We start from the raw sequence: 25,852 nt of genomic DNA on the forward strand, positions 1-25,852 counted from the left end.
GAAAGTTAAGAGTTAAGTCAAGAGTCAAGTTAAGAGAAGTTCATAAAGTTTTCCAAAAGTCTTTTACAAATGTTTTCACTTTGCTTTAAGACTTGAGTTTTGAGTTGAGTAAAGAGTAAGGTTTGAAAATTCATTTCTTCAAAAGAGTATATTGGGACTATGTATTCCCAAAGAGTAAATGTTTTCACCTTTAAAGAAGAAAGGAAATCTTGATTTCCAAAAGAGCCTTTGAGCTAGTTTTCAGTAAAGAGTAAGAGTAAAGTCCATTCTTCAAAGATTATACGGGAACTAAGTATTCCCAAGAGTTAAAATATGTTCACATTTGAGCAAGAAAGGAAACTAGATTTCTAAGAGAGCTTTTAAGCTAAGTTTTTGAGTAATTATCTCAAACCAAAGAAAGAAATTGTTTTAAAAACATATGAGCTAAGTATATTTTGGGAGTAGTATTGAGCACCGATATGGGGATGCGAGTTCATATTAACTCAAGTCTCCATAAACCATGTAGTCATCATGGGTAGTAAAGGATCATACTTTTTAGATGACTCCTTAAGATGTTTTTAGCATAGAGTAGTGGATCTACTTAGTTAAGGCGTTCTATATGACGGCAAAGTATATGACAGTTCTGGCAGTGTGGGCAAGACGATGTATCACCACTTAGGCTCATAGTGGTGGTTGTCGGTTAGAGAAACTCCTACAAAAACTATATTACTTTATTATATGAGTAAAATTGAGTTTGTTATTGCATTTTCTTTAACGAACTAAGTTGTTTTTACTGTTTTAAAGGTTTTTTGTATATTGCATGTGTTTTATTGCTTTATATTGAGTTAAGTTATTCAGGAGTTGAGTAAAGCCAAGGTAAGTATTTCTTTCAAATTCTTTTCAAGCTTAAGTTATGTTTAGCATTTCAACTCGCATACTCGTACATTTAATGTACTGAAGCCAATTGGCCTCCATCTTATTATGATGTAGACGCAGGAAACCAGGATCAGCATCCAGCGCCTAGTTGATCACTCAAAGTTAGTTGGTAAGCCTCTTAGCTTTCTGGAGGATCTTTTTTATTGCTTTCAGTATTTTAGTTCATTAGGATGTCGTGGGTCTTGTCTCGATGTCCATCTCAGTTGTTTAGAGGCTTCATAGACAGAGTTAGTGATGTTAGTTCATGAGTCTTTACTTTCCCTTTTCAGTTAAGTTGAGACTTGAGTTGCCATTTTGGCAGTGAATGTTATTTATTACATTCTAAGTTATTTATTGAGCAGTTTAGTTTTTCTTTTAAAGTAATTTATCTTGAGTAAAGTCTTCCGCTGAGTAAGTAAGTCAGGCTAAGGGTTCGCTTGGGGCCAGCAATGGTTCTCGAGTGTCAGTCCCTCACAGCTGTAGGCTTGGTGCGTGACATGTAATCTATAAAGCACAACCAAATCTACCCTCTCAATGGCATCATAAATTGTGTAACCAGTAAGGTGCACAACTTGAAGCTTCACCTTATATATATTTCGTAACTTTAATACCTTCCACTCATGTAATATGACAGCAAGTACATAAGTTGCTGGCTGCATCTTACTACTTAAATTTGTAGCGTATAGATGAACATTTGTCTTGGAATCAACCTCATCAATTATGACAAGCCTATCGAAGTCAAATTTTGATATTTCAACAGATTTCTCAAATTGGGCAAGAAAATTCAATAAGAAAACTGAGAAAGATGGTTTTGGAAGTGGTCGTGGCAACCGAGGTTGAAAAGTTTATACCCAAAGAGAGACCACAAAATGATTTAACGCACTGTCAGAAGGAAAGGCACCACAATAAAGAAATTGACCAGGATTAAAGTGAATATGACGCGAAACAATCCTTGATTTATGAATTAGATCAAACATAGCACACAAGAGTTTAATAACTCTATTGACCGGAATATTTGGTGACTTCTTGGAGTAACTTCCAACAAATTCTTGAAGCGTTCTCCGCACTTTCTCCTCCATAACATTCTCTCTCGATTTAGACAATAAGAAATCATAAATATATTTTCTTTGCCCAATATCTACCCAATTGCAAGAATTTCTCAAGGTTGATTTAATAAACTTATCATGATCCAAGTCACTCGAGGCAACACAAAATACCAAATAATACATAAAAAGTAAATTAGAGTCAGGATCAAATGGAAACTCTAAGCCAAATTGATCAGGTGGAAAAAAATTTAAAATTAAGAGACTCACATCATGGACAAGTCTACTGGTTATACGTCTAGTTATAAGGTTAGGATAACTGCAAGTTGAAGGAATTGAAGACAGCTTCTTCCAGCATTGAGCAAGCCCGAGTCCATGTTGAGGGTAAACTTTTCCATCTCTGATGGTAACAATTTCTTCTTCATCATTCTTATCTTCACTTTTAACATCATTTTCACGATCAGTTGCCTCAGCAGAAGGAGAGACAGAATATGCCAGATCATTAGGAAAAAATGCCTCAGTAGTATCTCTTATTGTCAACTTACACACATTGTGTGGATCCATAACCTCAAGTTGACTAAGCTTACATGATATATAAATGGAATTTGCATTTGTGGGTCTTTCAGACAAGTCATCAAACACCTTGGGTGCATTTGTTTCGTTGTTGCCTTCAGATTGCTCGTCACAGGATTGCGACAAAGGTGAGTTGTTTATATCGTTCTATTGTAGAGAAACATATGCAATATCTGATGTGAGTATATTAAAGTCACCATATCCTGACGAGACATCCTCAAAACGACTTTGGTAGTCAATCACGGAGTTTACCTGATTATTGAGCAAGTGACATCTTTGTGATTCGAGATGTTGTTTATGAAATCGAATCATTACCTTCACTGTAAAGTGTTCCCAATCTGCCAATTGTTTGTTCCAAAAAAACCATCAATACCACTCCAATGCTTCCCTATCGAGATACAATGACGTGAGAGATAACTTATACTTTTCTATGATTTCATAGAATTCAAAGTAGTGTTCAGCCTGGAAAATCCATGCCTCTAGATTATCACCACAGAATCGTCCAAAGTTTATGGATGCATACTTATGACGAAACATCGGTGGTGCCAAAGACAAATCTCTATTCTCATACATCGGAACTTTGTTTTGGGGCCTAACAGTTGCAATTTTTCCAACCAACCCTTGTAATATTGAACGAATTTCAGACATCTCCTTTGACCACAAGTCCTTCCTGGGGTTAATCGAATCTTAAGGAGTTCGTAATTTTTGGTCCTCCATTGAATACCTCTGGATGAAAGCACCAATGAAACAAACCCGATTTCCAATGCAAACACTGATATATATTGTTATCACTGAATACAAGTTACAATGTATAATACGCTCAACAAAGTAATAACATGCTAACTAAGGAGAGATTAACATAGAAGAAGGTAACTAGAAGGAGATGAGATACTAGAACAGAGAAAAGGGGATGAGAGATAACTGAAAGTCAAAGCTTAGACATAATTTTCATAACCGTTCTTCTAAATCCTGGTCTTTTTTAACAAAATGTAAATGGGTCTGATCCCAAATAAAACTCCCTAATATCATGTAGGCCCTTAATGGGTCAATTTGGTTCACAACACTAACTCAGTAAAGAGAGAAGAAATTTCTAAATGGACTAAATGCTCTGACTAATTCCTGAGACATTTGACTAGTTCCGTTAGTTTTATCGTACCATATCATTATTATAAATTAAACTAGTTAGGTAAAGATATTCGATGCGGGTAAGCGGGGTAACGCAGAGACGCAAGACTATACTATTAATGAGTGACTTTTTTCGGTTATTGTTAATAGGGTAGACATTTATGAACTTAATGATTTTTATGATTTCTATAAGGTATTGACGTTTATCATGTTTAAAGTATTTTGAATTTTGATTGTTATCATTTAAAAAAATTTAAAATATATTTAAAAATATTGCTTAGGGAAAACTACAATATTTTGCAACTTTTTCGGATTGCAGTTTACTAAGGCGACACTTATGAACCATATGATGTGGCGTCTCTATTATGTCTAAAGTTTTTTGAATTTTAGCTAACGTTTTTTCAATATTTTGATTTATATTTAAAATATATATATAATTTAAATTTATTAGGTATAATAATCAATGAAATTACTTAATTAAAAATCATATTAATAACAATTCTTCAATTAAGGAAAAATGGTATATGACAAAACCTCAACTGTTGCAACAAAATATAATTGGGAAAGACATCAGAGAGCTGCATATGTTGATTGGTACTAATTAGACATTTTTCATGATGCTATAAATTTACCTATTTTCTATAAAAGTTTCCCATGGAAAAAATAATAATAAGGAAACATTATATTTGAAAGGGAAGGATAAAAATATCAAAATAAGAAATCAATTTATGTTATGAAATAGTCAAAGCTATCAGATTTGGGTCATTATGGTCAACATAATTTTTCCTAATACTATAATAGTAAACTTTTGCTACATAGATATATTGACTTGTCAAATACATTATATGTCTTCATTTGTGCTTGTACTTTGCTTTTTAATATACAATTATTTATTTAAAAATTTTATTTAATAAATTAATATTGTTTTAAAAAATAGTATACTACACATGATTTTGACATATATGCGCAACGCACGTAATTAAAGTGAAGGGATACTTAGAGGGAGGGGATATCTGATTTTCCACCTTAGTATTTTCAATTTTGGTGAAGTGGGACAAAAGTTGAACAAGAAAATTACACATTTATATATGTACCAAACAATCAGTAAGCCTATTTCAATTACTAGAAGTTGCACTTCAATGATCTATGCCCGAACACAAATAATAAAGAAACTAACAACAACCAATTCTTATTTCCTCTGTTTATTTTTATTTGTTCATAATTTCAAAAATATATTTTTATGTTTATTTGTAATATTTTAACATATCAGAAAAAAATAATTATTTTTTTCATGTTTTAATCTTATCATTATTTTGATAAGTTGAAATGTGACATGTAAAAATGAATCGAGGGAATAATTTACTAGCCAATTTTATTTTTGAAAGAAAAAAAATAGGAGTAGAGAATTTAGTATGGGCGTAAATGACGGGGCAGAACTCAAGTTTATGTTTTGCAATTTGCAGATTGCTAGTTAATTCCATGAACAAAAAAGTCAGAAAAGAAAATTCTAAATGGCCTAAATGCTCTGACAAATCACTCAGAGACTTGACTAGTTCCGTTAGTTTTTATTGACTATCGATCTTACTAATCACTATATTATAAAATAATTCTACTTCTCTCTGTCCCTAATTACTTGATATATTGAGTTTATCATTTTATATCTATTACTCCCTCTGTCCCAATTTATATGACTTACTTTCCTTTTTAGTCAGTCCAAAAAAGAATGACACATTTCTATATAAAGTAACAATCTAACTATAAAATATCTATTTTATCCTTAATGAAATGATTTACAGCCACACAAATTTTTATCATTCATTTTGGACCACAAGTTTTAAAAGTCTTTCTTTCTTTCTTAAACTCCGTGCCGAGTCAAAGTACTTCATCTAAAATGGGACGGAGGGAGTAATTATAAAGTGGATGAATTGAAAATTTAAGATTTTCAAGAAATTCTACATTTTTCAAAGTAATAAATTGAGAGTATAATAGAAATTTTTTTTGTCCTTTCTTGATTTGTCAAATTAGACAAGTAATTAACAACAACTAAAAAAGGAAAAGTGGACAAGTAATTAAAGACAGAGGGAGTAGCTAGTTAAACAAAGTGTTTAGGATTTAGGAAAACATCGAATTGTCACAACTCACAACTAATCAGAAGCAATTAGTTAAACGTCAAAATTGTAATTGTGACATTGAACCACTGAACAGGTAACAGAATACCCAAACTTTCACTGGACAATTCAACACATACACAGTCAAAAGTAGGAGTCCGGAGCAAAAAAAATCGTGTTTTCAAAGCAAATAAATCAAAATGAAGTAGTCATACTAAGTGAATTGTTGAATTTTTTACTAAGAGAGAGTTTGGATTAACTTAAAAGTTTATCAAATATTTTTTAAGTCAATTTTTGACTTCTGAAAGTGTTTAGCAAATATAAAAATAAGTTAAAATAAGTTAGGAAGTGTTTGACAAGATTAAAAATAAGTTAAAAACCAAAAATAGGTATCTCCTACTTTTTATTTCTTGACTTAAAAGTCATTTAAATTTGACTTTTTATTTTTGACTTAAAAGCTACTTTTTTTAAGGCAATCAAAAATGCAATAATAACGTTCTTCCAATTTTACCTTTATTTATATAAAAGGAGATTTTTACATAATCCAGAAATTACTATAGAGCTACAACTTGTTCAAGGTATTTATTAAGGCTAAATTAGTAAAAATATAACTTACTTTCTAGGAATGAATAAGTTTTCTTAAGGGTGTACATAAACTAAAAGTACCACTTATTTAGAAATGGAGGAAGTACTATTTGTGTATATACATTAATCCTAAAACTAATATTCCCTCTGTTACATTTTACTTACTCTTTACATCAAAATAGATATTTTTATTTTACTTGTTCATTCTAGTAAATCATGAGAGTTTTGTTACTTCTTTCTCATACAATCCTCATGAGTCTTTTGGTGTGAGGTATAAGATATAATAATTTCAGAATAAAATGTACAATTATTTTATCTTGTGTTTGATTGGAGATATTGTTTAGTCCTTGAATTATTTATCCCATCATCCAGATAATTAATTTCAAGATAACTTGTTTCCAACCAAATGATATTTAGTATTAAATAACTATATAAAATATTAGTAGTTAAATTTAGCATTCTAAATATTATTATAAAGTTAATTTAGTAAAATATACATCTAATTAAAATTTTCTTAAGAGTTATGTTAGATCAGAATGATCAAGTGATATGAAACGAAGGAAGGAAGGATTACTCTCCATCAACCTATTAAAAGTTAAACGTGTGTCATAAACCTTTGCACAATCAGTTGAAAGTTAAATCCTTTTTCACAAACATATCTTCTTCTTTTTCTATAGAAACCGAAAAGTGGACAAGTAGAGTGCAAGAAAATTCAATTTTCAACATCAAATAAGCCTAAATGTGTGGAATTTATATAACCAAGACGGCCACTGATGGCGGAGTCTTTTGACTACTAACTACTTTCTTCTCTAATAAATATAAAATGTTGACATCGTCAATTGATCAAACAGTAATTCATACACATACTAGTACTAGTTCCTCAAATTGCATGAAAATCTGCCTCTATAAATAGCTATTTAAGTAGTTCTAAGCAAAAACAAAAAAAAAAACATTAACTTGCAAGGCAATAGAGTTGATAAGCAAGTTAACAAGTTATCATAATGGCTTCATTACATAGCTTGAACACTTTAGCCATTGTTGCTTTCGCACTTGCTTTCTTGGTACAAGTCACTTTAGGTAAGTCATCTTTATTCTTAATGGATTTTAATTAATTTCATCGGTGTAATTTAATTTGTTATAGCATGTTATGAATACGTAACCATATGCAGGGGACATTGCGTGCGAGAATTTGAATGAAGACTCTTGTGCATTTGCAATATCGAGCACGGGTAAGCGTTGTGTTTTAGAGAAACATCTTCGTAGGAGTGGTGAAGAAGTATATATATGCCGAACATCAGAAATTGAGGCTGATAAACTCAAGGATTGGATTGAAACTGATGAATGCATTGGGGGGTGTGGCGTCGATAGAAATGCCCTTGGCATTTCTTCTGACGCTCTGCTTGAGTCTCGCTTTACTAGCAAGCTCTGTTCCTCTGCTTGCTACAACAACTGCCCTAACATTATTGATCTCTACTTCAATCTTGCTGCTGGTGAAGGTATTTACTTATCACGCATCTATAATTTAAATGAGTTGATTATATATAACGTGATGATTAATGGGTGCATCTTTGATTGGGTATAGGTGTATATCTGCCCAAGTTATGTGCAGAGCAAAAGGGAAAAGGGCGCCGTGAAATGGCTGAGATCAGAAGCTCGGGATTTGTTGCACCAGCACCGGAATCAGAAGTGAAGCCCCTCAATTTCATGATTGCTCCGGCAATGCCTCCCTTCTAAATTCGATAAAGCTTATTACAGTTAGCACTATAAGTATACAATGGCTTTTATTTACTAGTATTGAAGTAAAATAAAGACTCTGGGTTGACCCAGTTGATAGCGTATATTTGTATCGTTGTGTGGTTTGTTAAATTTCAGTAGTATTTCACAAGGCAGGTGGAGAAATGCTTCAGAGATCTACAAATGCATTCACCCTGCTCGGCCTATTTCAATCTTTTATTATAATGGAGTATTGATAATGTTTTATTAGCAATGGGGTACTTTATTGGTTTTTGTTTTTAGTTCCGTTTGTGCAAAACTTGATCTTGTTGCTTCAAAACCGCTACCGAGAGCGAATGAAGTGAGTAAGCACAGAACAAGCTAATAAGTAGAAATTGTAGCAACGAGCTACTTAGGAATGACTGTGTTGTGAAATTATGTCAAAATCTAAATGAACCTTTTGAAAAATAAACATCGTCCTTAATAAAAATGTTTGCTCAAGAATTACACCTCTGAATTGGGAAATCTTCGTTGCTTAGTTGGTTGGCTACTAAACTGGATTCGATTCTTCACCTTATAATCCTTTCCCATTACCCGTACCCACAATTTTTGAAGAAAAAAAAGAAAAAAACATCCGGATTCCAAATGTTGGCATTGTCGTTTTATCAAACAGGTAGAGTGCATTTTTAGCTCTTATACCCGTCCATCTCCCAAACAATTGAGACATCGCTGTATCCTGCAAAATCCTCAAAATCTCATTCGTAGAATAATTAAAAAAAAACTATGAAAAATTGAAATGGAAGTGAACTCACTTGTTCCCCTCGCAAGTAGGGCAAACACATGGATTTACAAACACAGGATCATACAGGGGTGACCATTTTATTGTACCATTTGCCTTGCAAAGCTTACATTTATAAAATCCTTTTCCTCTACAATACAAACAAAGCTTCCCAAACTTTTCCTGCCACACAAAATCAAAGAAGATGAAAATCTGAAAATGGGATTTTTGAAAAATAGATATATTACCCTGCAATTATTTACCTTATTGATTAAGGCTTTACGGCGAAGGACTGAAGTGGTGAGTGCAGAGATAGAGATAGCTCCACCAAGAAGAACAATGGAGCCTGTTGCTAACGTGCGCAGGAGTGGCGGAATCATTTGGTCCCTTCGTTTCACCGGTGATAATTTGATTTCACATGTAATCCCCTTTTTCCTACCTTACATAATAATAAAAAAATATTTATAACTTATACTGATGAACGCTTTCTATTTTACTTTAGAATAGTTTGAATCTCCTTATTTTGAATGGGCGGAAATAGATATTTAAACTTACGTAAAATTTAAAAAATATATATGTGTCTTATCGTGAAATACACTCGACCTGTTTTATATAATGTCACATAGGATATATATATCTAATTGTTCAACTTTATACAACTATTTACTTAGGTATACCAAAAATTTGAGAACATAAATATAGCTGAGACCAAGTTAAAAAGTACAATTATATATTTATTAATTTATATTCTTTCTTAATTTAATACTATCAAAAATTGTCCTACGGTAAAGATTTTACCTGTGCTCACCCGAAGTCATCCAAAATGGAACTCACTCTACTACTAAAATTCAAGATATTTCTTTTAAATACTAGACAAAGAGTCAGTCTCTTCCTAAAGTGAATTCAAATTAGTGAATATAATCAAGTAACATATATAATTCATACATACACATTGAGGGCATAGGACTCTTCTCAGTTGCTTTTTCCATGATTCTTCACTAATTCACTTGAGCAGAAAATACTGCAAATGGAGACAATGGCTCTAACATTGCAGCAAAACATTACCATTAGCATGAGCTTCAGATCGCCGCATCATCACTTTGCAAAATCCACACACCCAACTTTCTCTTTTACAAATGAAAACACAAAAAACCAGAAACTTCATATGGAAAACCCAAAAAGCCGCCGCATCAGTCTGCAAAAATCAGGCCAAACCCAGCTGCTTTCCAATCAGAAAATCCCACCCAAAACTAAACTCGAAGCTCTTGAAACTGTCATTAGGAATTTAGAAGTCACTGTGAAAAATGGCACTGATATTTACGACCCACAAATCTTTGCTTCCCTTTTAGAAACATGCTTTCAATTGCAGGCAATTGATCATGGTATCCGTGTTCATAACCTCATTCCCGAGAAGCTTTTACGTAAAAACGTGGGTATTTCATCGAAGCTGATTAGACTTTACGCGTGCAGTGGACAAACTCAGAAAGCCCATCAACTGTTTGATAAAATGCCTAAAAGAAATAACTCTGCATTTCCTTGGAATTCGATTATATCAGGATATGCTGAGAAGGGTTTGTTTGAAGATGCGTTAGCCATGTATTTTCAGATGGTGGAAGAGGGTGTGGAGCCTGATTGTTACACATTCCCACGTGCATTGAAGGCTTGTGGAGGTGTTGGGTTGATTCATGTAGGAGAGGAAGTTCATCGGCATGTGATTCGTCGTGGATTTGGAAGTAATGGGTTTATTCTAAATGCACTTGTTGATATGTATTCAAAATGTGGTGATATTGTTAAGGCTCAAAAGCTCTTTGATCAAATTGGGACAAAGGATTTGGTTTCTTGGAATTCAATGCTCATTGGATACATGAGGCATGAGCTCATAACTAAGGCGTTAAACCTGTTTCGTCTTATGATACGTGATGGAATAGAACCTGACTCTGTTTCTATATCAGCATTACTTGTGTCCAGAATACCTTTATCAATTGGGAAACAAATTCATGGATGGGTTCTTCGTCGAGGGACTAATCAAGAATTGTCCATTGTTAACTCATTGGTTGATTTCTATGCAGACCAAAAGAAGTTGAAGCAAGTGAGATGGTTGTTTGAAAATATGCATGAACGGGATGTAGTGTCATGGAATTCAGTCATTTCAGCTCACTCTAAGCATCCTGAAGCCCTATTGTACTTTGAGAAGATGGTAAAATCTTGTGACCTACCGGACAGTGTCACATTTGTGTCTTTGTTGTCGGCATGTGCTCATTTAGGGAAACTAGAGGATGCAGAGAGGCTGTTTAGAATTATGCAAGAGAGGTATGATATTAGTCCAAGGATGGAGCATTATGGTTGTATGGTAAATCTATATGGGAGGTTAGGATTGATAGACAAAGCTTTTAATTTTGTAATGAAAAAAATGGAATTTGAAGCTGGACCAACAGTTTGGGGTGCATTGTTATATGCGTGCTACAGACATGGCAATGTTAAAATAGGAGAAGTAGCTGCGCAACATCTGTTCGAGTTGGAGCCAGATAATGACCATAATTTTGAGCTTTTGATGAAGATTTATAAGAATGCTGGTCTAATAGAGGATGTACAGAGAACAAAGCAAATGATGATAGAACGAGGATTGGATTCTCCGTTACCATATGAAAGACGTTGAAGCTTCTTAAAACGACATTTTGTCAATGATTTTACGGATACACCATACTCCCTACTGTATGTATTTCTTTACATTTGCACCACATTCTTTGGTTTCCTTAATTATTTGTCTTCTTCAATGTGCTTATTTTCTAAAATTTAGTCAATGAAAAGTTAGCCAAAAATTTTACCATAATTCGACCCCAGTCATCCACAAGATTTAACAAGAGAATTAGATCTTGTTAAGGTATTTGATATGAGGATAGAACAGCAGAGCAGCTATGTAACTCTGAAGATAAAGGGAATATTTACAAGATTCATAAAATACTCTTCCCTGAAGATCAAATGCTATAAGTTTGTACACCTTATATATATTAATTTGCAGAATTCTAATTTTCCTCAGGTATTTTGGAATGACAAATTTGATAAGGAACTGTTAAAAAGACTTGAATCGAAATTTCTGTTTCAATGACTGTAAGTTGATTCAGGTGAGACCTGTTTAACCATAAGAACTCGTCTTCTTCGACCAATCCAAGTTGTCTTCCATGGAGCATCACCTGAAACTACTATATAACCTGCATTTGTATACAATTTTCGAGCACCAAAATCATCCTCATATGCCCTTAGGACTAGATATTCCAAACTCCAAAATCTTGCAAGAACATCACAGGCCTTAAGCAAAGCAGTTGCAACTTTCCGCCTCCTACAGTTAATCAACATTTTAATGTGTCATATCCAAATACCATTTGACAGTAAAAGGCAGACATAACTCATCTGTATATTATTTAACATAGGATCACCATCTATGTTTGCAAGTGATATATGACGAATAATGTTTTATGAAAGAACTTCATTTCCTGAATCATCTTGCTAGTGTTTGGTTGAAAAGGTCTGATAGTGGAATGGAATTTTCTGTTCAGTGACTATTATTATGAAGTAGCAGTAGAGAGATTATGTCATTAAAGGACTTGAATCTTGAATGATGTTAGTTATATTTCCCAGATCTGTTTAAGATGTTCCATTGATAATTCAAGACATTTTTAACAGCTGAAAATAATGAACATAAACAAATGATTGTATAGCAAAAAGTATTTTGCGCCATGTCAAAGAAAGCATCAATTCACTTTAATGGACAAGTATTAAATCTTGGACCTGAAGTTGTTCAATACAGCGATCCCAGAAATATAGATATATTCTGTTGCTCCCGGAAGAAACTGAAGAACATCAGTATCTCTATACACTGTAGCATCAACGACTCCTACAAGATCTTGTTCTACCTCAGGAGTGTCAGTTGAGGCCTCCGCAACTAAACATGCATACCTGTTTAGTCAAGAATTTCAGAAAGTTGAACTGAACTTGATGACTATTTTCATTTTTAGTACAAAAGAACAACATTGATCTAGTGGGAGTAGTGTAACTATAGGTTGGTAGTCTATTCAAAATTTCATAAAAACATTTAATTAGTTTGAGCTTGATTAGAAATTAAGGAAACCATCATAACTCAAATATAGTCCATTTGCAATAATCTAATTTGTTTAGACCTTCTTTCAGGATACTATATTGTACATATAAGACTAGAGTTCATCAAGACAAATTCAGAATCACCATAGCAGAGAATGAAGTTATGTTATTATTTTCACCTACAAATATTAAACAATGCACTTAGATTTTCTTTTTTGGGACTGAAGCATAGTTTAATACACCTAGATTTTCTTAACAGCAAGGTTCGACCTCGTTCCTAAGTTTCGATTTTTACCTGTCTGGTGGAGAATTCTTCAGTCTGTAAAGTAGTCCCGAAAGTACTTCAGCCTACATAATCATAATTCTCACTTTATTATGTTGATAAAAATAACACTAATACATGAATAATAACAGATAGAACAGTGCTGGTGGGATTATAGAATAACAGATAGAAAATACAGCCAAATTCATTTCCTAAATAACAGAGATATGAAACTGAAAACAAATATATGATCTTCATTCTTCTTCTCATTTTCAAATTGCATGCCCCCATCTGTTTTCTAGAAAGATCATCATCAACAACAACAAATCCAGTATAGTTCCAAATGTGGGTATGAGAAGGGTAGAGTGTACGTAAATCTTACTACTAGAAAGACTGTTTCCAAAAGACTCTCCGATCATAGCAGCTAACACAAGAGGGGCAACAACCATAACAAACTAATGTGAACAAAGGTCCTAAGATAAGCCAGCTACGAGACAAATGCTACTACCAGTGGTACAAAATAAGAATCGAGAAACAGATACGATGCATCAATCTATCCTGCTGGGAAGTGAGACAATGCTCAACTACCTACTATCCTAATCTGCAACCTCCATATATACAAAATAATGCAGAAAACAGTACAAACAGAGTTCAAACACACAGAAAAATCAAGAATGGGATATTTGGAAGAACAAATTCTTGAAAAAACAAAAACAGCTAGAAAAATGAAGAACCTGAAAGAATTGAAAGAATAAATCATTGAAGATAAGAAGAGGTTCATAAAAGGATTCAGCTTGAACAGCAGCAACATTCCTCATTTCTTTTTCAGTCTCAATCATCCTTCTCACTTTCCATCCATTTTCATTCACAAAACATCCCACTTCATTTTCTCCTCTTTGTTTTCCCTCCGAATTGATTAACCCCACTTCTAATTCCCTCGTTGTTGTTGATGAAACTGGAAATGAATTGCTGCAACATTGTGGCATCTGCAATCTTTTTTTCCAATTACGAATTCCTTTGCCTTTGTCTCTGTTAATTGAAATACATTGTAGGCCTCTGCATTTCCAAGAAACATCTTTCTTCAATCTTGTTTGAAAATGCGGTTGCCATTGACATTGTGCCATTTTTTTTCACCTTCCGCTCACTGATTTCTCATCACTGTCAAAAGAGAAAAAGAAGAAAAAAATTTCTTTCTTTTTTGTAAATTGTGATTTTTTGTGGTTGATTGATACTCTTCTTATTCTCTTTTGTCTTGTTTCACTTACTTCAAAATTTTATTTTATTTTTGAGTCAGACATGTTACATAATGAGCATTATAATATGATAATTGATAGCAATAACAATAATAATATACTTAGTCTAATATTAGAAATTTGGAGAATTTAGTGTGTACAACAGATTTTATGTAGAGAAATTGTGTTTGATATACCGTTGGTTATATTTTTATTGATAGATGTTAGATAAATTGGATTAAAAATGAAATGATTATAGTATTAATTAACCAGATAAATATAAATAAATTTCTAGTTTTAATCTTGAAGAAAAAAAATTGTTAAATTCTTCCAGTCTCCGTTAAGTACCACCCAACTCCTATCTTTAAACGTTTTGGCTTTTACTATGAAAAATAAAAAAGGATGAGAATTAAATGACAATTTTTAATTTTATTTTTTTACACCTAAAAGTTCCACTTTTATAAATCTGAAAAATGATTTTATTCTAATCAATTTATTTTATACTGAACCATAAAAGATAATTTCCAGGTAAGTTTTGTGGCTATAGATCCACTAGTGGAATCTGTTCATAACGACAAAATACAAGAACATTTTTGAATGGTTCTAAACTCATGACGTTTGTACCTTAAATTCATGTCCACTTGGATAATATTTAGACTAACACGTGTCCACTCTTTGGTGCTGGATATTGTGTTCTATCAAGGATCCATTGGGCCATAGATTTTGGTAGCACTTTGAGGCATTTTGGCATTTGCTTATAAAATTTAGGGAAAAGAGTAAAAATATCCCTCTAACTTTGTTTTATTGATTTACTATGTGAAAGGAAAAAAAGAGAAGAAGAATAGGATGAAGGATTTTCCCTGTGTATTCTCTGTACAAAAATGTGTTTAAATAATACAATGAAAATCTACTTCTAACAAACTTCTACAAATGTCCTATGATAATTGGCTAATCTATAATAAACATGTAATTACAATTTTCATAAAAACAAAATAAGGAAAACTAATATTTACAAATTAATATTATGGAACCTTCTGGATGGAAGAGCAAATGATGATCACATGTCTCATTTAAATCAAAATTTCTTTCCAATTTTACACTTCACCTTATCTTTTATGGTGACTGAATCTTTCGGTGGGTCGTGTTCTTGTGATATTCCAACATCCCCCCTCAAATTGGAGGGGGAGGAACGAACACCCAATTTGTCCAAGGGAAGACGATGAGAGGAACCAGGTAAAGGTTTCGTAAAAAGGTCGGCAATTTGTGAAGAGGAAGGAGGAAAAGAGAGGGAAATGAGTCATGTGAGATACTGTTGCCGGACAAAATGGCAATCCAAATCAACATGCTTGGTCCATTCATGAAAGATTGGATATTTAGCAATGTGAATTGCAGCCTGACTGTTGGAATGAAGGGAAATGGGTAGAGTAGGAGGAAGAGAGAGATCAGAGAGGAGTCGGACAAGCCAACAACACGCCGCATGGATCTGTACTCAACCTCTGCAGAGGAAAGTGAAATAGAAGTTTGTTACTTCAATTTCCAAAAAATAGGACTACCCCCAAGATTGATGTAGAAACCACTCACTGACCGGCGAGAGTCGGGGCATGTAGCCTAATCGGAGTCGCAAAAAGCCAGCAAAGTGAAAAATGGGGAAGAATTGAGAAAAAATCCTAAGCCTGGATCGGAAAGGAGATAACGCAGAACATGGTGGGCAGCTGAAAGATGTGCCAGGTGAGGTTGTTGTATATATTGGCTAAGGCGTTGGACAGAAAAAGAAATATCAAGTCTAGTGTAAGTAAAAAAATTCAGTTGTCCAATCAAACGGCGATAAACAGTGGCATCTGGAAGAGGAGAACCCATATTGACCTGTAGCTTGTGAGTGGGATCTAAGGGTGAAAGAGCAGGTTTGAGGCTGTCACGACCCAATTTCTCAGGTCATGATGGCACCTACTATATGACCCACCAGTAGGCAAGCCGACCCATATCCCGGAACTCGAAGTAATGGGATGTTAGGGTAAAAAACCAACCAATCAACCTAAAATAGTAATAAATATAACAAGAACATGCAATGAACGGGCGGAAGCGACTAGACATATATACACAAAATGAATTCCTCCCGAAACCTGGAAGTCACAAGTACAGAGCTGCTAACAAAAGTACAAGTCCTAAAAGTGGACTACAGAAACAAGCTGTCTAAAAAGGCAAAAGACAAGCAAAAGTAAGTACAGAAGGAGACGGGCAAATCCAGGACGTTATGTGCTCACCCATGCCTCCGATCACGACCGCAACTGGCTCGAATCAACGTTGGTAGCTAGTACTCGGATCTGCATCACGAAAATAGATGCAGAGTGTAGTATGAGTACCAAAACAACAGGTACTCAGTAGGGGTCAGGCCGACTGAGCAAGATAAGCAAAAGTAAACTGAAATGCGAATAAAGGGTCACAATCAAGGGCAAAAGAGTAGTAAATGTGGGTATGTACACAAGCGTACAAGCAACAAAGATAAGGAATCTAACTAACTCCGCCGGGCTCCCATAAACCCGACGGGTACGCTCGTGCACAATAAAAGAAACCACCTGCACGGACCCCCATAAGCCCAATAGATGCACTGGCAGTTGAAGTAAAAGAATGGAGCTAGAAAGTCTATCACAATATTACCAATTTCTGGACTTTAACTTAACCATTCCCAATTATATTCCAAGATCTCATTACGTCTCGTACTTTAATCGGAACATCTCCAACCTGGTATCAAAACCTCAACCTACAGATGAGAGTAATCAAAGACTAAACTGAAGCTTCAGTAAGGAATTGGGAATGCACCACGTGCAAGCTGGACCACGGACTCGAACTGGGTACTATAGCTAATGAGTCAACCTATATGGGCTGAACCACGGACTCGAACCGAGTGTTGTAGCCAAAGGTCGGGCACAGGTGAGCTGGACCACGGACTCGAACCGGGTACTGTAGCCAAAATTAGATAACAGGTAAGCTGGACCACGGACTCTAATCGGGTACTATAGCTACGCCTGGACATAAGTAAGTTGGACCACGGACTCTAACCGGGTGCTGTAGCTAAGAATCAATAGCCAACCATACGTCGCGGTAAATATCACCAAACCGATTACCGTAAATAATCATTTCAGTCTGACCCTCATATACCCCAAATCGCCGAGGAAGTATCCAATAGTGAGTAAGCTAGACCACGAACTTTAACCGGGTACTGTAGCCGATAGAAAAGCAGGGCATTATGGATACAAGGTCATAAGCTGAGTTACCGCCTAGCTAAGGCTCAGACTATCAGATTCAAGTCTGCTATATCAGTCTACAAGGAGCTGACCGTCGGAAACGACGTCGAAAAAAATTTCACTGCCCAACGACATCCGAAACATCGCAAGTCTATGGCAACACTAGTCTATGCCTAGACTAAGGCCAAACATACTTCAAATCAATATTATCATATACACCACAAGGTATGGATGTTCAATAATATCAAGAGTCATGCTTTCATAATTCGACAATTTCCCGAAATAAGGTCTAAGGCAGGAATTATAGAAATTTAGCATGCTCGACACTCGAACCCCTCCATACTCAAGCAAATCAATAAACAATTGCCTAAACATGCTCAATCTCACGAGGGGAAAGTCATAGCCTACCTGAAAGCCGATCACGCATGCTCCAACTCACGGTACCAGAGCTTTTTCCCTCCGAACGGTCTCCAAATGCTTCCCCACTATCAAAAGGTTAAACACCTCGTCATTACGAATATGTTGACACTAAAATTATATTTTTCGGAGACGGACCCAAAATTGGGTCTAAAACGGGATTGTGGGACCCACAATTTGAATCCCAAAAACGAATCCGTGAAAACGTCCCAAATACCTTACCAAACTAATACCCCAAAATTTAGCACAAAAAGATGCCTAAAACATAGCAAATCAGCCCCAACAATTAAAATCATTAATAAGTCTTAACTTACGACTTGGTAGCCCCTTGATCACCAAATTCTGGAAAAACGAGACCCTTCCAACCCAAACAGATTATACCACCACGATCCTTGCGAAACACTCTACAAGTTAACCTCAAGAATGACTCAAAACGGACCTAAGATGATCAAGATCTAACCTTTCAAAATTCAACAAAAAATCATTCTGAAATCACTCTAGCAGTAGCTAAATTCGATTCCTTACCTCAAAATAAGCCTCCCCTCGCATTTCTGAGCTCACCTCTAGATTCCCCACGAAATTCTCTTGAAATTAGCCTTTTGAATCACCTAATTTGAGCTTAAAATGGAGGAGATATCTATGTTTGAAGATGAGGGGAAAAAATGGACGAAAATTGTCCTTAAATCTAGAAATTTCCAGATTTCAACACGCTGCCACATGGCGTCGCGTGGCTCTGTCACGTCACCACCGCGTTAGAATTCAACAACTCTTCAAACTTAAATTCCGATGTTCCGGACTCGTTTGGAGTCGGAAAAAACACAAACCATATATGGAATCTGATTGGAAATGATATTTCGGACTCAACGGTGAAGTCGGAATTTCCATTGTAGATCGCTTCGATGAAAAGTGGGTCCCACACCCATTATAGTTTTGAGCCAAATCCCACAACGGGCATCTAAAGTCTCGGAAAGTGAACAAAGGGTCGTTCTAGACCAAAATCGATATTCCGAAGCTAACCTAGTTGTCAGAATTTTCATCTGAGCACGTCTTCCAAGAAAGTTGACCAAAGTCAACTATAGACCAAATTGCAAGGGCAAAAACGTCAAATGGCCCTAAACTCGTACCGATTGCCTCGATACTCGTGTTGACCATGCTACTAGCCAAATTTGGTCATTCCGGAGCTAATGGAATCGTCAAAATTTTATTCTGAGGTCTTTTACCTGAATTTATGACCGAAATCAACTTTTCAAGTTATAAAATCTCTAAAACAGGGAAACGGGCCTAAAACCAAAACGAACGACCAGGCGACCGAACAGTCAGTGCCAGCAAGTCATAAATGACTTGGGGTCGCTACAGGAACGCTCTAAACGATGGAATGAATGCTTTAATTTAAAAATGACCTGGAGGGTCATTACAGAGGCCAAGACAATTGTATTCCGACAAAAGCTCTAGTACAAACTTACGTTGATTGAGTATCAAACCATGAGGCTCCTTGATGACCTCAATACCCAAAAATAATGCAAGTCCCCTAATTCTTTGATTTTAAATTCAGAATCCAAAAAACAATTTGAGGGCATCTAATTCTGCTTTGTCGTTGCGAGTAAGGAGAATGTCATCCATGTAGACAGCTAAAAATGAAACAGAAGAATCATGGCATTTTTATAACAGGGAATAATCGTTTAAAGAATGAGTAAAACCCTTGAATTTGAGTGATGCTGTCAAACGAGCATACCATTGTCTCGAAGCTTGCTTCAAGCCGTAACGAGACTTCTTCAGTCGACAAACTTTAATAGGATTAGTGACTTCCAAACCTACTGGAAACCTCATATAAACTTCCTCATCTAATTCACCATGAAGAAAAGCGTTGTTAACGTCTAATTGGTATAAACCCCGGCCCTTCTTAATTGCAATAGCAAGCATACAACGTATAGTAGTAATCTTCACAATAGGACTAAAGGTCTCGGTAAAATTAACCCCTTCTTTTTGAATGTCGCCTCGAACAACCAAATGAGCCTTAAGTCGTTCAACACTACCTGATGAGTTCAATTTAACTTTGTAAACCAATTTTGTAGGTAAGGCTTTCTTACCAGCAGGCAATGAAACCACTTCCCAAGTGTTATTAGTGATCAAAGCATCAAGTTCTTTAGTCATAGCATCTCTCCAACTTGGGTATAAAATATCTTGGGAAAAAAAAGTAGGCTATGTGACATGGGATAAAGAGGTGATGTAATTTTGATTGGATTGAGACAAGGCGGAAAAAGCAAAATGAGAAACATGAGTAGGAGAAGAAAAGCAAATATCATAAACATTAGAGAGATAAACACTATTGCAAACATAATCCTCTAGGTAAGCAGGAGTTTTGACAGACCTAGTGGACTTCCCGAGAACAATAGGATTTGGAGGAGAAACTGAAAGTGGAGAAGAAGGAATAGGAGATTCATGTGGGAGATCATGGATGTTAGGAGCACTAGAAAAGTTAGGATCAATAGGATGTGAATGACTGGTAGGAAAAACATAGTCATAGGATGCAGAAGTAGTAGAAGTATCAAGAGGAAAAATGGAAACAAGAGGTTGAATTGTGGCAAAAGGATATATATCTTCAAAGAACTTAACATTTCTGAAACAAAATGCTTCTAAGAATGCAAAGACATCAACTTGTATCCTTTCTTGCCAAAAGGATACCCAAGAAAGAGACAAGGTTCAACCCTGGGGTGCTAACTTAGATCTACCTTGCGTAGCAGTAGAAGCAAAAACAAGACATATGAAACATTTCAAATGAGAGTATGTAGGAGGATGCGGAAACAGTCTTTCTTAAGGAGTCTTGAAAGAAAATAATTTAGTAGGACATCTGTTAATGAGAAAAGTTGCAGTCATAAGAGCATCACCCCAAAATTTATGAGGAAGATGAGATTAAAACAAAAGAGCCCTACATACTTCTAATAAATGTTTGTGTTTTCTTTCAACTACACTATTTTGTTGTGGTGTGGCTACACAAGAGGTTTGATGGATTATCCCTTGAGAAGATAGAAATTTAGAATACTCTTGACTGGACCCCAATGACTTTAACCTTTTTGTTGAATTGTCTCTCAATCATAGCAAGAAAAGATTTGAGCATAGGAAAAGCATTGCTTTTAGTGGAAAGTAAAAATGTCCAGGTACCTCTACTAAAATCATCTACGATGGTCAAAAAATACTTAAAATCATCATAAGTAGGTGTTTGAAAAGGCCCCCAAGTATCAATATAAATTAAGTAAAAAATTTGTTTAGATGCAATGTGATTGCTAGGAAAATGGAGTTTGTGTTGCTTCGCCAAGGGACAAACAAAACAAGGAAAAGAGAATTTAGAACAAAGTGAAACTAAAATTTCAGTAATGTGCTGGATATTTGAAAGGGGCATATGCCCTAATCTTACATGCCATAACTTGCTCTTAATATTAAAGTTACCAAGTTCAAAAAAAAAATAACTTGCTCTTAATATCAGAAAAAGAAATACAAGATAAAGTGGATGTAACATCCTTTGAGGAATGAAAACTAGAGCTAGCATTTGTAGAGGAAAGATCTAGAAGACTAGTCTTGAGAAGATAGAGACCATTCTGACTTTCACCAAGGAGCATTGGCCTCTTCATTGAAGGGCCCTGCATGAAACAATGAGAAGATATGAAAATTAACGTATTAGAAAGTTGTTTGCATAATTTATGGGCAGACAAAAGATTGAAGTGAAAACTAGGTACAAACAACACATTGTGAATAATTAGATTAGGGGAAAGTTGGACAGATCCTGAGTAAGAAACTTGGACTTTCTAAGAATTAGGAAGATTGACATAAATAGGCTTAGACAGAGGCTTGAAATAGAAGAAGAAATCCTTATTATAGCTCATGTGCTCTGTTGCACCTGAATCTATAATCCAAGTTTGTTTAGTGTTGCCCTTAGAATCAATATGTAAATTTAAGGAAAAAGGACTAGAGCATAGAGTTATACCAACACAATTAACAGAAGTTATGACCTCAGAATTGTTGGTGCCTTGATCACTATTTTTCACATGTTGAAGCATCTGTATCACCTGAGCTAATTATTCTGCAATGAGTAACTTTGCCTGATCAGTAGACACAGTATCACTCATGAAAGAATCTCCAAAAACATCATTAGAGGTCACTACATTTCCCTTAACAGAACTTTGAGAAGTCCTCTGCCTAGTGAATTTAAAATTTGTTGGAAACCCATGCAACCTATAACATTTCTCAATAAGATCCCTGGTTTCTTACCATACTTGCATAAGAGAGGAGACTTCTTGTTCTCATAAGATCCTCTTTGTGCCCTAAAATCAGTAGAGAAAGACCTTTGTCCAACATTGGCTTGGTTAGCAACAACAAAAGAAGAAGATTCACCAGGGAATTTTGGTGTATTCTAAACCTCTCTTTGTTTTTCTTCCTGGAATAAGAGTGCATATGCATTTGAAATAGAGGGTAAAGGTGAAATCATCAGGATATTACCTCTGAGAGCACAGTAAGAGTCATTGAGACCCATTAGAAACTGAACTAAACGCTCACCCTGCTTGGCTTTAACATTTTTCTCGTTTGCTCCACAGGTACAATCACAAGGACAAAAGCTAAAGGTGTCCAAAGTATCCAACTCATCCCAGAGTCGTTTGATTTTGGTGTAGTAACCAGCAATATTAGATGACCCTTGAACCGGGTCACTAAGTTCCTTTTAGAGCTGAAAGAGTCGTGGACCAGAACTCTGTCCAAACCTATCCTCCAATTCTGCCCAGATGTCTTTAGCAGTAGAGTAATAGATAACACTTTCAGAAATTTCTCGAGAGAGAAAATTCAATAACCAGGAGATTACCATGTTGTTAGATCTGGACCAAGCTCTGTGAAAATCTGTTCCAACTTCAAGTTCTTTGGTGGATACATCAATAAACCCAGATTTGTTCTTCGCGGTTAAGGCTATCCACATGCCTCGTTTGCCATCAACTTTACCTGGAGAATCAGGATGAGATATGAAGAAACGGTGAGCTGGATTAATTAGCTCAATGGGAGGTGCATTAGCAGTTGGAAGAAGGCTTCGAGTCCTAGTAGTAGTAGGCGTTGGATTATCCTGATCACCCATGAGAAATTAGAAGAAAAATGTTGAGGGTTTATATCAGTAGAGTCTATGCTCTGATACCATGAAAGGAAAAAAAAACAAGAAGAAGAATAGGATGAAGGATTTTCCCTGTGTTGTGTATTCTCTGTACAAAAATGTGTTTAAATAATACAATGAGAATCTACTTCTAACAAACTTCTACAACTGTCCTATGCTAATTGGCTAATCTGTAACAAACATGTAATTACAATTTTCATAAAAACAAAATAAGGAAAACTAATATTTACAAATTAATATTATGGAACCTTCTGGATGGAAGAGCAGATGATGATCATGTGTCTCATTTAAATCAAAGTTTCTTTCCAATTTTACACTTCACCTTTTCTTTTCTGGTGACTGAATCTTCCAGCGGATCGTGTTCTTGTGATATTCCAACACTATGTCTTCATCGTTATAATGAAGTTATTCTTACCACAGCTGTTATTAATTTCATCATATGTGCCCCTCAATTGGATGGAAAGCCCCAAATCAACTAAAATTACTCAATTTTAACCGGATCAGTACCACTTAATCATTAACTCATTTCTTTTACCCAAATCAACTTTGTTTTCCATCACCAGCACCTCCACTTAAGCAACCACCCTCTCCGAGATCTCCTCCACCACTGTCGCCAAAACCACCACCTCTCCCACTACTCTACCTCCTCCAAGTCAGAAAGTTATTACTGTTTTGGTTCGCTTGATCCAAGGGTCTTTCAGAAAATAGTTTCTCTACCTCGGAGAGATAGTGATAAAGATTATGTATACAGTATACACAGGAGAGTATGAAGATAATGGATAAGAAAATATTAATAGGTAGTAACGAGCTTTTTGTGTTTGTTACTTTATTGCTTTACCATAAGTTGCCATGTTTCTCCACCTATTTTATTAGTGTTTTGATTCGCTTGAGCTAAGGGTCTTTCGGAAAATAGTTTCTCTACCTTGGAGAGATAGTGATAAAGATTGCATATACAATATGCTTTGGCCTCTCTAAACCCCATTTTGTGGAATTTCACGAGATACCTGGCTATTGTTCTATTTCAAACTTTTATATTTTAGAAAGGAAAAAAACACACATCTATTTATGTCCCCATTTTCACACAAATGGTGTTCGACACGTCTTCAAAGTACGTAACATCACATTTCAGCTTTCGCACATAATTAACACGTCTTCAACCTAACTAACTAATTAATAGCATAAATACAAGTCTTAATCATATTATGGAGACATAAATTACAGTATTATTATGAGCAATTGCTACACGCAATTGAGTTACTCACTCTCATTTTCCTCCACAAATTAAGGTCTAAATAAACCAACATTACCATTTATTGAATTTTAAATAAATTATTATATATATGTTTCAACGAAAAATCTGGGATTAGAATGGACAGACTTTAATTTTCAATTTTAGTGCATTCCAACTATCAATAAGATATTTTGCGTGTTTGAGTTGAAGAAAAATAATAAAATTTGCATTTAGAATATGCATGTGCGGACCTTAATTTAAAAAAAAAGCAAATAAAAGTGTTTCGTTAATTTGCCGACAATTTCTTTCCAAAATTTTAATCTTTCCTAATAATTTGATTAGTTTTTCAAATATAAAAGCAGGATTGACGTGGATTAGCACTTGATAACGAATATGGTAAGAGGTACTATATAATTATTATCCTTTCATTTTGATGGACGAGAGGAAAAATATTATTTGAAAGCGAATCCAAAACATTTAAAGTGGACGTAAATCTTATAACAAATTGACATTGGAACCACTAATTAGATTAATTTGGAAAAGTAGCAATAATTAAACAGACAGGATACCGCTGCACCATCAACTAATATTACAACCACACGCAAACCTATATGAGCAAAATATTCACGAAAATATAATTAGTTTAAATTAGGGTGTATCGTGAATTAATGAACCACGCATTTACTGACTAGCACATTTTAAAGTTCTAATACAAGTGAAGGGTTAAAAACACATTTAAACTATTTTTTTCGAGGTTGAGTTTCATACATGAACTATTGGTAGTGTGAATTTCCTACCTGAACTATATCATTAATGGTTCGTGAAACACACCTTTGACTAATATTTGATGTTGTGTATAATATATTCTTTCTTTTATTTAAAACTTCTGCCATATGGAAAAACAATTTCATCGTAGAAAATTTTTAAAAAATATTATTAGGTTAAAGTTAAAGTTAAAAGGTTAAAAATTATTAGTGTAAAATAATTTATTCTCCATCACACTTGGCATCTTCTTCTCCACCTTCTCAGTTGGGGTCTCGTCGTATCTTCCTAACTTGTTTTCTTATGTAATTCTAATTTAGTCCATCATTAAATTAGAAGTTACATGTGAGTGTCTACACATAAGACCTCATACTTTATGAGGTGTTTTTTAGATCCATTAACTTTAACCCTTAAAAAAGTACTGGAGTATTAATTTAATTTGAGTTAACCTTTCAACAATAGCAATCAACTTATAATTATTATTATTCTTAATACAACAAAGCGGTCAAAAGAAAATAAATTCCTATGAAGCCAAAAAATAATGATTTAATGACTATGAAAGGAACCGTATACGTGTTTCTGGGATTGTGACAACTAAAAACCGAGAGGGGAAAAGTCATAGCATATGTCAGGTTTATTAGTTGTAGAC

General features: G+C 34.9%; 5 protein-coding genes across 5 annotated transcripts in view; 3 read left to right on the top strand and 2 right to left on the bottom strand.

The window, feature by feature from the left end:
* The window catches only part of LOC125813291 (heavy metal-associated isoprenylated plant protein 39), a 246,590-nt gene that overhangs the window by 125,565 nt on the left and 95,173 nt on the right, over nucleotides 1-25,852 (top strand). The window lies entirely within an intron of this gene.
* Nucleotides 7,262-8,309, top strand: LOC125813287 (uncharacterized). Its single transcript, XM_049492784.1, has 3 exons — nucleotides 7,262-7,405; nucleotides 7,498-7,824; nucleotides 7,911-8,309. The coding sequence occupies exons 1-3, from the start codon at nucleotides 7,330-7,332 to the stop codon at nucleotides 8,060-8,062; spliced, it is 555 nt and encodes a 184-aa protein (XP_049348741.1). The 5' UTR covers nucleotides 7,262-7,329; the 3' UTR covers nucleotides 8,063-8,309.
* LOC125813294 (uncharacterized) lies at nucleotides 8,407-9,246 on the bottom strand. Its single transcript, XM_049492791.1, has 3 exons — nucleotides 9,083-9,246; nucleotides 8,854-9,002; nucleotides 8,407-8,777 (listed from the first exon to the last, which is right to left on the bottom strand). Exons 1-3 carry the CDS (start codon nucleotides 9,197-9,199, stop codon nucleotides 8,735-8,737), a joined length of 309 nt encoding a protein of 102 aa, XP_049348748.1. The 5' UTR covers nucleotides 9,200-9,246; the 3' UTR covers nucleotides 8,407-8,734.
* On the top strand, nucleotides 9,841-11,530 carry LOC125813273 (pentatricopeptide repeat-containing protein At4g25270, chloroplastic). Its single transcript, XM_049492767.1, has one exon. The coding sequence runs from the start codon at nucleotides 9,847-9,849 to the stop codon at nucleotides 11,473-11,475; it is 1,629 nt and encodes a 542-aa protein (XP_049348724.1). The 5' UTR covers nucleotides 9,841-9,846; the 3' UTR covers nucleotides 11,476-11,530.
* LOC125813283 (uncharacterized) lies at nucleotides 11,853-14,354 on the bottom strand. The gene is made up of 4 exons (XM_049492779.1): nucleotides 13,911-14,354; nucleotides 13,210-13,262; nucleotides 12,606-12,773; nucleotides 11,853-12,156 (listed from the first exon to the last, which is right to left on the bottom strand). Exons 1-4 carry the CDS (start codon nucleotides 14,298-14,300, stop codon nucleotides 11,919-11,921), a joined length of 849 nt encoding a protein of 282 aa, XP_049348736.1. The 5' UTR covers nucleotides 14,301-14,354; the 3' UTR covers nucleotides 11,853-11,918.

The sequence above is a fragment of the Solanum verrucosum genome, unplaced genomic scaffold, assembly GCF_900185275.1.
Source record: "Solanum verrucosum unplaced genomic scaffold, falcon-dt-bn FXZP01000189.1, whole genome shotgun sequence".
NCBI classification, from domain to species: domain Eukaryota; kingdom Viridiplantae; phylum Streptophyta; class Magnoliopsida; order Solanales; family Solanaceae; genus Solanum; species Solanum verrucosum.